Source organism: Pelodiscus sinensis, chromosome 4 (genome assembly GCF_049634645.1).
Source record: "Pelodiscus sinensis isolate JC-2024 chromosome 4, ASM4963464v1, whole genome shotgun sequence".
Classification (NCBI taxonomy): Eukaryota; Metazoa; Chordata; order Testudines; family Trionychidae; genus Pelodiscus; species Pelodiscus sinensis.
Window position 1 is genome coordinate 91020055 of NC_134714.1, and position 12576 is coordinate 91032630.

At 41.0% G+C, this 12576-nt stretch overlaps 1 protein-coding gene across 6 annotated transcripts in view; it reads left to right on the forward strand.

Annotated features, from left to right (window-relative positions):
• The window catches only part of NELL1 (neural EGFL like 1), a 469358-nt gene that overhangs the window by 270359 nt on the left and 186423 nt on the right, over positions 1 to 12576 (forward strand). For 4 of the 6 annotated variants that reach the window (XM_075927737.1, XM_075927739.1, XM_075927738.1 and 1 more), the window contains exon 14: positions 11955 to 12077. The exons of the other annotated variants lie outside the window; for them this stretch is intronic. In XM_075927737.1, the coding sequence (XP_075783852.1) occupies positions 11955 to 12077 (123 nt within the window). The remainder of the gene's footprint in view (positions 1 to 11954; positions 12078 to 12576) is intronic. 6 annotated transcript variants of the gene reach the window in all.

Genomic DNA, 12576 nt, shown 5'->3' on the forward strand with positions numbered 1-12576 from the left:
CAAATGCCTTACTGAAGTCTAGGTAAACCACGTCCACCACTTCTCCCTTATCCACATGGCTGGGTAGCCTATCAAAGAAAGCTATCAGATTGGTTTGACATGATTTGCTGTTTACAAATCCATGCTGGCTGTTATCTGTCACCTTATTATCTTCCAGGTGTTTGCAGATGAAATTACTTGCTCCATTGTCTTCCCTGGCACAGAAGTTTAAACTGACTGGTCTGTAGTTTCCTGGGTTGTTCTTATTTCCCTTTTTGTAGATGGGCACTATATATTTGCCCTTTTCCAGTCTTCTGGAATCTCTTCTGACTTCAATAATTTTATAAGATGATAGCTAAATATTCCTCTTCCATCAGCTCCTTGAGAATCCTAGGATACTCATCAAGTCCTGGTGACTTGCAGACATCTAACTTTTCTAAGTAATTTTTAACCTGTTCTTTTTTTAGTTTAACTTTTAAACCTATCCTATTTCCACTAGCATACACTATGTTAGGCATCCCGTCACCATCCATCTTCTTGATGAAAACTGAAACAAAGAAATCCTTAAGCACCTCTGCCATTTCCCAAGTATCTTGTTTATTGTTTCTCCCTCTTCACTGAGCAATAGCTGAATCCATCCTTGGTCTTCCTCTTGCTCCAAATATATTTCTAGAACATCTTCTTATTACCCTTTATGCCTATAGCTAGATTTAGCTCTTTTGGTGCCTTAGCCTTTATGCAGGTTCCCCTGCATACCTGTGGTGTTTGCTTTTATTCATCCTTTGTAATGTGACCTTGTTTCCACTTTTAATAGAATTTCTTTTTGATTTTTAGATCATATGAGATCTCTTGGTTGATACAAGGTGGTCTCCTGCCATACTTTCTATCTTTCTCACACTGTGGAATAGTTTGTTTTTGGACCCTTAATAATGTCCCTTTTTAAAAACCGCCAACTCTCCTTAGTTATTTTTGCTCCTAGTCTTGCTTCCCATGGGACCTTACTTACCAGCTCTGAGTTTACTAAAATCTGCCTTCCTGAAATTCATTGTCTTTATTTTGCTGTTCTCCCTTCTACTGTTCCTTAGAATCATCAACTCTATGATTTCATGGTTACTTTCATCCAAGCTGCCTTCCACTTTCAAATTTTCAACCAGTTCCTCCCTGTTTGTTAATATCAGATCAAGAACAGCTTCTCCCCAGAAGCTTTCTCAGCCTTCTGAAATAAAAAATTGTCTCCAATGCAGTCCAAGAAATTGTTGGATAATCTGTGCCCTGCTGTGTTAGTTTTTCAACATCTGGATAGTTGAAGTCCCCCATCACCACCAAATCCTGCGCTTTGGATTATTTTGTTAGTTGTTTAAAAAAAGCTTTATCCAGCTCTTCTGCCTGGGTAGATGATCAGTAGTAGACCCCTAGCATGACTTTATCCTTGGTTTTTTGACCCTTTTAACCTAACCCAGAGACTCTCCACAAATCTGTGTTGTACGCTCATCTCCACCTCAGTTCAAGTGTATTCATTTTTAATATATAAGGCAACATCTCCTTTTTTTTCCTGCCTATCTTTCCTAAGCAAGCTGTATGTACCCTTCTATTCCAATATTCCAATCGTGTATTATCCCACCATGTCTCTGTGGTACCAACTATGTCATAGTTGTGTTTATTTATTAGCACGTGAAGTTCTTCCTGCTTATTCCACATACTTCTTGAATTTATATTATAGGCATCTAAGATACTGATGTGATTTTTGCCCCCTAGTTCTGCCTTGTTCCTCCTTTAACTCTGCTATTATAGCCCATGTTCCCTTCCATTTCTGACCCATCTCCCAGGTCTCCATGTTTTTCATCTTCCTGTGGTCTTGAATCACCTGCCCCCGTCAAACCTAGTTTAAAGCCCTCATCACTAAGTTAGCCAGTGTGAATCCAAATACTCTCTTCCCCTTCCTCAAAAGGTGAACCCCATCTCTGCTTAACAGTCCTTCTTTATGGAACAGCATCCCATGGTCAAGGAAGCCAAAGTTCTCCTGGTGACACCATCTTTGCAGCCAGGCATTCATCTCCAAGATGCACCTGTCTCTGCTTGGGCCCCTACCTTTGATAGGGAGGACTGAAGAGAATATCACCTGCGCTCCAAACGCCTTTACCTGTGCTCTGAGAAACCTGTAGTCATTCTTGATCTGCTCACAGTCATACCTTGCAGTATCATTTGTGCTCACGTGGATGAGTAGCATGGGGTAGTAGTCAGAGGCCCAGATAATCCTCGACAATGCCTGTGTAACGTCTCAGATATAGGCCCCAGCAGGCAGCATACCTTCCGAGATGACATGTCAGGGTGACAGATGCGTGCCTCGTCCCCCTCAGAAGAGAGTTTCCAACTACCACTACCCTACGTTTCCTCCTTGCAGTGGTGGCTGCAGACCTCTCAGCCTTGGAGGTATAAGACTTCTCCTCTTTTGCTTTAGGGGGTGTTTCCTTATCTCCCATATCCAGAAACATGGTGGGAGGGCTGGGAGCAGGGGTGGAGCAGTGCTTGCTGCCGGAAGTGACCAGCTGCCAGAGACAGAGCCATCTCCTCCTCCACCGGTGGTGTGTCAGCAGTCTTTTGTAATAGTCCCTGCAAAGCCACAGCAGGATCTGGGTAGAGACATCCATGGTCAGGTGGTCTGACTGGCTACTGGTGCAGGCGGAGGAGACAGAAGGGGTGCTGGCACAGGTGTTGCAGATCTTCCAACCATAGTAGGTCTTCCTCCATCAAACTCCCCCATCTGCAGCCCCCTGTCTGCTTTCTTACACCATTTTGATCTCATGAGAAGAACATTAAGGTTTGATTTTTTTTTTTCCAGCTTTGCTTGGTAATAATTTTAGATTTAATCTCTAGCTCCTTATGTATGAGGGGGGTCAACTAATAGCGGGCCCTGTTCAAATGAGAACTCTGTTGTCTTTGTCACTAAATCTTTTCATAAGGTTACTTTTTAAAATGAGGAGCAATAAAGCACTGTTGGGGATTCTGCAAATTTCTGTGAAACCTGCAAAGCCTGAATCCAAAAATCCCTCCCCAAACCTCCAGTGAAGAAAAGCATCTGATTTAAACTGTAGAATGTATCAGTTTTATTGCATATTTCACCACAGGTCCATTCACTTGCTAAGGGCTCATTTCAGAATTTCATTAAATATGTCAGTGCTGTTACTGTACCAGTCACTGGAACACATATCATACACATTAAATGTCAGAAGAAAAGTGATGCTATGAGTGTTAACACCAATAACCCAGTAGCTATTCTTCTATATTAATAAAAAAGATAGGAAGCACATTTGTGGCCCAAAGTGGTGAAGGATGAGAAAATCAATCAAATGTATTTTAAGAAAGAAGGGAAATAAAAAGGGCAAAAAAGTCCAGATGAGAAAATCAAAGAGAAATGGCACATAAATTACACCATCACTGATTATGCTTAGCTATAGCTTGAAACAAAGCCCCTTCCAGTCAATGATGATCTGTGCACTGACTCCAATGGATTCTGGATCAGGCCTCTAGTGCACCAGAATACAATAGTATCCCGAAGGTCAAATTTTCAGAAGTAGGCCCTCACTTTGTCGTGTCTCACCTCTTTCTTCCCATGTGCACACAACTAGTAGTTACTTAAGCAATTAAGATATACATTAAACTATTTTGTATTTGCTGATTGTCCCTGCAGAAGCTAAATTTGTGCACACTAACAGGCCGTTGCCAGTACAGAATGAAGAACGGCACATTGGTGTACATAATGAGTGCCACAATTTGAAGGCATAAATTAGGATTTTTCAGGGGACATGTGATACACCAGATGTCCTAGGAAGGTTGTGGAATCTCCAGCTCTGGAGATATTTAAGAGCAGATTAAATAGACATCTATGAGAGATGGTCTAGATGGTACTGGGTTCTGCCATGAGGGCAGGGGACTAGACTCAATGACCTCTTGAGGTCCCTTCCAGTTCTAGTATTCTATGATTCTATGTTTTGGAAACAATTTCGAAGCCCATGTCAAAACTTTGCGCTTAGTGATACTTAAAATATATTCATAACTAGAAGATTTACCCAATGCTGTTTGGTCCCTTAACTCTAGAAATGTTTATTTTTCTTCATTTAAATCATTGCTTTGGGGTGGGGCTGGGGATGAGGGGTTCAGTGTGCAGGCTGTCCTGCGGAGAGAGGACAATGCCAGCCTCTCTCACCATGGCAGCTCGGAGCCAGGTGAAAAGTGTCTCTCCATGGCTGCTGAAGCTCCAGTAGGCATGGATGGGGGAGGGGTGCATGTTCTTCTGGCCAAGGCAAGTCCAGGTTCATCTACCTCCCTTGCATTCCTCAGCCACAGCCAGCAATGTCCCTGTGTGAATCGGGGAGGCAGCTTGAGTCCCCCCACCCTCCCTAATGAGAGCCTGGAGAGTGGGGGGCTTGGGACCAGCAGCTTTCCCCTGCCTAGTGATTTTGTGTCTTTTCTGTATGGTTATATGAGAATCAATCCCATTTCCCTGGCACAACCATATCCTTACCTTGCTTTAAGTTATGATAAGAGGAAGCGTCCTACCAAATTTGGTGGTCCTAACTCTTCCCATTTAGGAGGAATTCTTGATCATATGTATGATGTATGTAAATCTGTATGTATATTCTATGATTATATGTTTTAAGTAAGAGATTTAATCCTTGGACTAATCTGTGACTTTGCATGTATTTCCCAAATCTATTTCTAAAGCCCTCTCTACTCTCCAAACACTCTGGAAAAAGAATCTCTGAATAATATGCTGCTTTGGGCAAGTAACATCCCTCAGGACAGGAAGATCTGCTATCTTCTCGCTATGCCCCCTCAGCTGAATGCAATTTAAGATGCAGGGCATTTTTGAAGTGGTAAACGATCCACCTCAGTGAGAGCACCTAGTTTTGTAGTTTTTCACAGAAATTTGGCCAGCATAGTTGAGTGATGGGGGATGTGACAGGGAAAATGGGGTACCTTAATATTGCTGATTTCTGTAGTCTTTGTCAGGTTTTGTTTGCCTAATGCAATTTGGTGTGATTTGCTGTCAACAGTGTTAAATATTTATGATAAAGAAAATGCAGTGGAATCAGAGATTGCTTTGATGTTTGCAAAATACTGTATTGCTATCATGTACAAACACTTTGCCCTAATTCATATAAGATTTCCTGTGTTCTGAAAATATGCCAACGATCTGTTTAGATTTTACACAGGAGTTCATCGAAGAAGATTCCAAACTCAATATGTCCACGAGGGCATTGTGAGACACATTGCTGTCGTTAACTAATGTTAGATGGTTAATTTTTTTTTCATAGTGAATTTCTCTGATGAGATTTGTTAATGACAAGACTTACCTGCAGGGTTTAATCATAGAATCATAGAATATTAGGACTGGAAGGGACCTCGAGAGGTCATTGAGTCCAGTCCCCTGCCCTCATGGCAGGACCAAATACTGTCTAGACCATCCCTGATAGACATTTATCTAACCTACTCTTAAATATCTCCAGAGATGGAGATTCCACGACCTATTAGTTCTATTGTCTGGATCATAGCTGTTTGCTGCCTAAAATTTCATTCATGTATTGTTTTAAGGCATATTTGCATGAGTGATATTTTTCACATGACTGGATCTAGAATTTACTCATTGAGTAAGTGGAATTATGGGGAATCATATGGTGTATATTTAGCTATCCAATCCAGTCTGTCTTAGTCAGAATTCTTCCAGGGAGTTGTTGAGCAGTGCAGTCCTGTGTGGCAGCTGCATCATTTTTGGCTCCCTGCATGGCCAACTACACCATCATGATTGAGAATTACCTCTCTTTGTCTTTTTCAGGCATCTAGTGTATTTAGGATGCTAACAAAAACAGGGTCTGTACTCTCTTCCACATTATGGCTAGCTCTTCCATGGAATCTGTCTCTTAGCTCTCCATTTGTATTTTTATACAGGTTCCAAACTGATACAACTTGTCTTAAATGTATTCTTCATACTTACACTGTTTTGAGCCATTATGTAAGATGTAGTGCTACTTTCTTTGAGTCTATATGTCATATCTAAGTTATCTACTTGAAGCTATGCCTTGGGGAATTAATTTTGCTTCTTGTATGGTTATTATTTATATAAGGTCATGTAGTATTGAAAATAAGATTTGCCTCTTGGATTACTTGTTAGCAGATACCCCAAAATGTTCCAATAATCAAGATAAATGGTTAATTTCATTAGGTTTTCTAAGAGTATGCTAAAAATATCAAAAGCAGAGATTTGTAACTACCGTGCATAGAATTATATATCTCTAATGGTACATAAACAACTTTAGTTTTCCCAAATCCACAGTGTTATCATTATAGATTTCTGTTCAGGTTCATGCTATCTCTGTTGCCTGAGGCAGGTCGTTAACTGGAGCTGACTTTCCAGTGACAGCATTTTCAAATGGAAGTTTTCTGTGGGGATTTTACTCACTTTATGGGTATACAGTGGGCTTTGACTTTAGGAATAACAAAGACAGGAGGGGGAACATTCTTGAACAGAAATGCTTTGGTAAAATAAGACTAATTTCTTGGAAGTAATTTTTCAATCATATATGAAAGCAGAAGTGCATCCGTGATCAATGGCTGAGGGGAGAATATGCCATTTTGTCTTTGCTTCAGGAAGTACCCTGCTGCAAATATGAACTGAGAAAATACTGTGGCTGTAAAATAATCCTCTTGTGGATTTTAGAAAGGTCATAAAAGATTTTGAAATTCTAGGAGACTTTTACTGACAACAAACAGCTTAGTAATAAATTACTAGTTTGTCATTTTGGGTTGTGGCTAGCTGGAAAGGGAGGAGAGAAAGGTGAGGAACCCAGGAAAGCTGTATTTTCAGTACATTCTTTATGCTTACTGCTTTTTCTCCCACACTATAAAACAAATAAAAACCAACAACAAAAGTTAAAATAGCAGAATGTAAGCCAGCAGCAAACACTTCATTCTCAGATTCGTTCTAAGGATGTTGTTGTGTAGATGACTACATGATTAACAGATAAGTCCTGCCCCCTTTCTGTCTCTGATACCTAGGGAGAGTAGGAGCCGGTGTCAGGTAGGAACTAGCTTAAAAACTGGCTCGTCCGCCTTTTCCCCCTTCTTATAGAGATTCAGCAGCATAGAGGGTAAGGAGGGTAGGCTGGAGCCAAGATACACAGGGAGCTGGCTTTCAAGAGATGCCTGGTGCTGCATGGCGACAGAGGTTGCCCTTTGCCACTCACTACAGTGGAAGGAGCCATGGGGAAAGCGGAGTGCAATCACAGTGGGTGGGCACACTTGTTTCACTGTACTCTGCTTCCCCTGTGAGTCTTCCTGCTGTGAAGAGTGGGGGAAGGGTGCAACCACTATGCTGTGCAGCACCAGCCCCCCCCCCCCCCCGATGATCCCAAATGCCAATCAGAGTGCCGTGGGGGGAGATGGTGAGGTAATGGCAGGAAGGGGCGGAGCTTGAGTGGCCACTAATGGCCATGCTGCGCTCCAGCCCACCGGGAGTCCCAGGCTATATTGAACGATTGATCTGGCTGGGACTGACCTATGGGTCAGCAGTCTGAGTCCCAGGATCTACAGCATCTTTCTTTTGACCATTTCAAAACCACTATTGTTAGTTAAGCCTCAGAACACTCCTGGAAGATAAATATTATCCCCATTTTACAGAAGGAAAAATGAGGCATAACTAAGTTAAATGTCTTTCCCATGTTCGTGTAGCAAGCCTCTAGTACGTGTGGAAATGTAATCCAGATCTTCTGACTCCAGAGCTATGAAGCCACACTTCTTCATTATAGAGTAACTATAATTATAATTATTATTGCTCTTGAAAAATTATTTCTTTTCCATAATTATTATTGCTTCTTGAAATGTTAATACTTTGGAGAAATGCTATCAGCCTAGGAAAACAGTGACTCGCATGTCTCATTCTCTGTGTCAGCATTGTTTAGACACTCATAGTTGCCCTGTACCAGTGGACTTGTGCTTGTGGGTCTCAGATTATGGGCTGTTTCACTGCAGCATTGATTTCGGGGCTGGGGTGTAGGCTTTAGGATCCTAGAAGGTGGGCCCAAATCTCGAGCCAGCATGGCACAGACCAGCCGTGGGTTAGTACAATAGGATCAACATACCCTTTGTCCGCTGCTAGCTCTTTCACTGACTTTTCTCCTTTTGTCAACATTGTATCATAAATCAGGGATGAACGAGCCTATCATGATTATGAGGGTTAGCCAGCAGCCTGGGGATTAAGGGGTTAACTACACCTAGCCAGGTGGAGTGACCAATAGGAATGTAGGTAGGACTTTTCAAACTGGGACAAAGGAATTTGGGTTTTTTTCTTTCTCCCTTTTGTCTCTCTGGGAGTTCTCTGCAGCTACAGAGAGGGACAAGCATGTCTCTCTCTCTCTCTCCCTCCCCCCCCCCCCAGATACCATTCTTCATTTTCTGTAAGTAGGGTAAAGTTTAGGTAGTTTCATTAGGTTTTATTGTTTTAAGGATTGGGTATGGGATCTGAGATCTGGCACTGCTTAAAAGATGTTTTGGCTTTTCTTTGTAACTAAGTTCTAGGCCCATGGAGTTTCTCCATGAGTATATTTTGTTACCTCCCTATCTAGTCATTATGTTTGCAACAGGAATATTGTTGTAATAATAAAAGTTCTTTCTTTTCTTTTTTTAACCAGGCAGTGGTTAATTGTGCGCCTTGATTTTTATCTTAGGGGTGAGATTTCCCAAATGATCTTCCCCCTGATTTCTTTATCAACATTTGGGTGGTGGCAGCGGAAGTTTTGTTCCCAAGATCTAGGTTTTTAAGATTTTGGGGGAAGTTTTATACCAAAGCCTGGTAGATAAGGCTTTGGGGTACACTTGCTGGCCCCCACTTCTGCATTTATCAGGCCAGAGTGGGGAAGGAGCCATGACAGAGCCCACTCAGATAAATGCCAGCACTCCACAAATACGATCTTTATAACTACCCTGAAAAACCATATTTTTGAGAGGGCAATTTTTTTTGTTTTTACATGCCCTTTCTGCATTTTTGGATTCCAACTAAAAGGGTGATTGCCAAAAATAAGACCTGTTTTCAACAAGTAGTGACTGATTTCTCTTACCTCAGATCTTTCTTGTTTACTCTTTTCATTTCCTTTTCTTTTCCAATGTTTTCATGTTCCAATGTGGGTTGCCATCTTGTCTTGCAGTTTTCCCCCTTGCTTTGAACTCTTCCACTGAGCTCACTGAACCAATGAATCAGCATCATGTTAATAGGCCACAGGCTGCTGGAGGTGTTATCTTTTGAATGAATGGCCAAACGAAACCATTTATTGCAAAACATTTCCAATAATGTAAAAAAAATCATGGCACTTTCTTGCAGAAATGGCATCACTAATTTTGGTCCATCTCATTTGTCCTCAGCTCTGCTTCTCTGAAATTCCTTCTGTAGATGTATTTCATTTTCTTCAGACACTTATATATGTTTGGGGGGCTACAATTAACCATTAAAGAGTTTTGCTGAGGCACATTATATGGATCATGCCAAGGTGAGGCCATAAGTTTTGGGAATTTTTCATGAATACTGTTTGAAAACGAACAAAACATCTACCCCTCTATGAAACCTTAAATGGAAGAATGAAACACAACCAAAGTAGCATATTGACAGGGTCTTAGAATATTTCTTTTCTCACAGGTGAATGTGTTTGGAATAAAAGATTTGTGTTTACCTGACAGAAGATCAATGCTGTCTCATTCTCACTAGGCCTGTAGCTAACTCTTCTATAGCCTTGTCTACACTAGGGAAACTTAAAAAAAAAAATTCCCACCATTGCAGCTGTAATGAATTTTGGAATTTCTTGCATCGACAAGGATCCCTTAGTTGCAATGGTGTTAGCAAAAGAAGGTTCCCCTGTGTAGGGCACTTTCCCAAGGCTAGATTCAGCATTAGAATGATGCCAATTAAATTTCTCAGACTGTATCTAATTGACATGAATGTTAAAAAAGGCTGCAGCTCTGGAATCTTGTCTACATTAGAAGCTCTATTGTTGTAAACACCTGGGGAGAGCCCCGAAGGTATTAAGCTTTTGTATGTTTTTTGCAAACACAGATTTCCTCCCCCACCCTTTTAATGGGATATTGTTTTTACTGTGAATGGTGAGAGGGGAATTTATTTAGATTGTCACTTCTTTAAGGCAGGGCTGATTTTATTGTGTGTGTGGTGCCCAGCACAATGGGGTCCCTTGTGTTTCTGATGCTACTGAAATACAGATCAATAATTATACCAACTTTCCTTTGTAGGTGAGGTTTAGGGGAGAATGTTGTTTTAAAAGAAAATATGTCTTAAGAATAGAATGTGCTAATTGCCTCTAGGGGTGGTGGGAGGGTTACCACTATAAAAACTTCTCCTTAGTATGCCACAAGGGGCTGAGTGGTGTGTGGTGGTTTTCTTAATCAAGGTAGGAGTTGCAAGAACTAGGCTGTTGCATAGATTCCTTTGAGCTATAGAAGAAGAGTTCACAGTGCGCAGGAATGAGCCTAACTCTCTGAAAAGTAGAGAGTAGCAAAAGTGAATTCTGCCACAAAGCAAGGGATCGGCATAAACATAGTCTGAATTTATCAGCTGAAGCCAGATAATTTTTATGTATGATTTTTTTGTTTAATAACATAAGATTAAAATGCCCCATGATATTCTTTTGAAAAATTATGCAGATTTCATATCACTTAGCTATTGAATGTGTTTGGAAAAATATACCCAATAGATATTGTGCAAAAACATTTATGCTGTTTTTTAAGAATATGTATTCTAGCAGAGTCCTTTCAATCTGTCACTCAGTCTGAATTATCCTGCAGTACAGTGTCAACCTGGAATTTAGGAGAGTCTGTTTATAAGGTGAAAATCAGTTCCCACTAGAAGGTACCTTTCAGCGATGAGTGTCCATTAAAGAGGAGTCCATAAAGTCTAACTTGACTTTTGTATTAGCAACTATAAAGACAAACGCTATCAAGAAGCATTTCTTTGTCCGCTTTGTAATCACACCCATTTTCCTGCACACATAGCTGGGCTTAGAATCACTGACTGCCATTCCTTCGTGGAAAGAATTAACAAATTAACTGGCTTCAGTTAATTTTCCTCATTCTCTTAAAACATTCACATGTGATTTCTGCTTGCAATTCACCTGCACGAGGCAGGCAAAATCCCACCATATATTTCTAGGTCAATACTGCTGCTTCTCTTCACTCCTCCTCCTCCACCTTCAACTCTTGCCACAATGCAGAGGGAGAGAGCTGGTTGAGCTATATGAGAAGTGGGAGGCTTCAGGGTCAAGGTTGCTTAAACTGACACTTTGCTGGATTGGCATGCAGCATGTCACATACAGATGGGATGGGAGACTAAGTTGTAGGCCTTCAGGCCTGTTGGCAGCTTGAGTAACACTGGGCCCATATGTGTTTGGCCCTCTAGAAGATGCTTAGGGGATCCCTTAGTCTGGAAGGTATCTTAAAAACATAGAACATTACTTTGTATTTTATACCAAGCTTTAACACAGCATAGGCTTGTGCATGTGAACAATTGTAATGGAAGTGTGGTTGGGCCTTTAAAGATCATGCCATCAGTGTGCCTTACTGTAACTACTTACCTTGCATGTATACTTGCCACTCTTTGTATTGGGCAGTGATGGTGAGGGTTCTCAGCACATCAGAGGTGCTACAGTGATAATCTTCGTACTGTGACTGTTATGGTGGTAGTGCTGCGTACTTACCCCGGATAGTTTTCTCCTCCTCAGTCTAAATAAACAAGCTACTGCTGCCATGAATAAGTCATTGTATCCTGGAACCGAAGCAGTCCATAGTAGGCTCTTACATCTGAATCCCTGCTGTGTTCAGCCACTGTGGCAACCTTGTTATTCGTTTTAACTCCGTTTTTCAAATGTCAGATTGGCAAACTGAAAAGCAGATCTTTTACTCCCTTGTATTTTTTTTCCTGGTAGAGCATGATGAATGTGGCAGTGGACAGCACAACTGTGATGAGAATGCAATCTGTACTAACACTGTCAGGGGACATAGCTGCACCTGCAAACCTGGATATGTGGGGAATGGGACCATCTGTCGAGGTAGGTCTGTTACTCTAGGAACTTGATAAAAGTCACAGACTCTATTAACATTTTTTGACAGTCACCTGAGTTCTGGTGACTTATGTTGTTAGGACCTGTCATAGATTTGCTGTCTGAGTTATCACCTGGTGATTGTAGTATGCATAGAGACAATTGATTTGTTCAGAACCTCCTATCACAAGTGATAGGAATTTTGGAAGGGTGCTTTTTAAAGTTTATTGCCAGTTAAGATTGTAATTTAAGTTTGGTTCATGAAACTTTTGAACTGTTCTGTCTTAAACTGAGTTAGTGTGTGTTATGCCATGCATCGCCACCTTTGTTTTAAACTAGTTTTAAACTAGTTCATATAGCCGATAGGCTGTTAAAGTTACAGAAGTGATTGATAGTGATATTTCTGTTCATGATATGTTTAGTATACAGCCCACCTACAAAGTGAAGATCTGCATTTAGTAGATTTCACTGTAGCTTAGACCATGAATATCTGGAATCGGTCCATCTT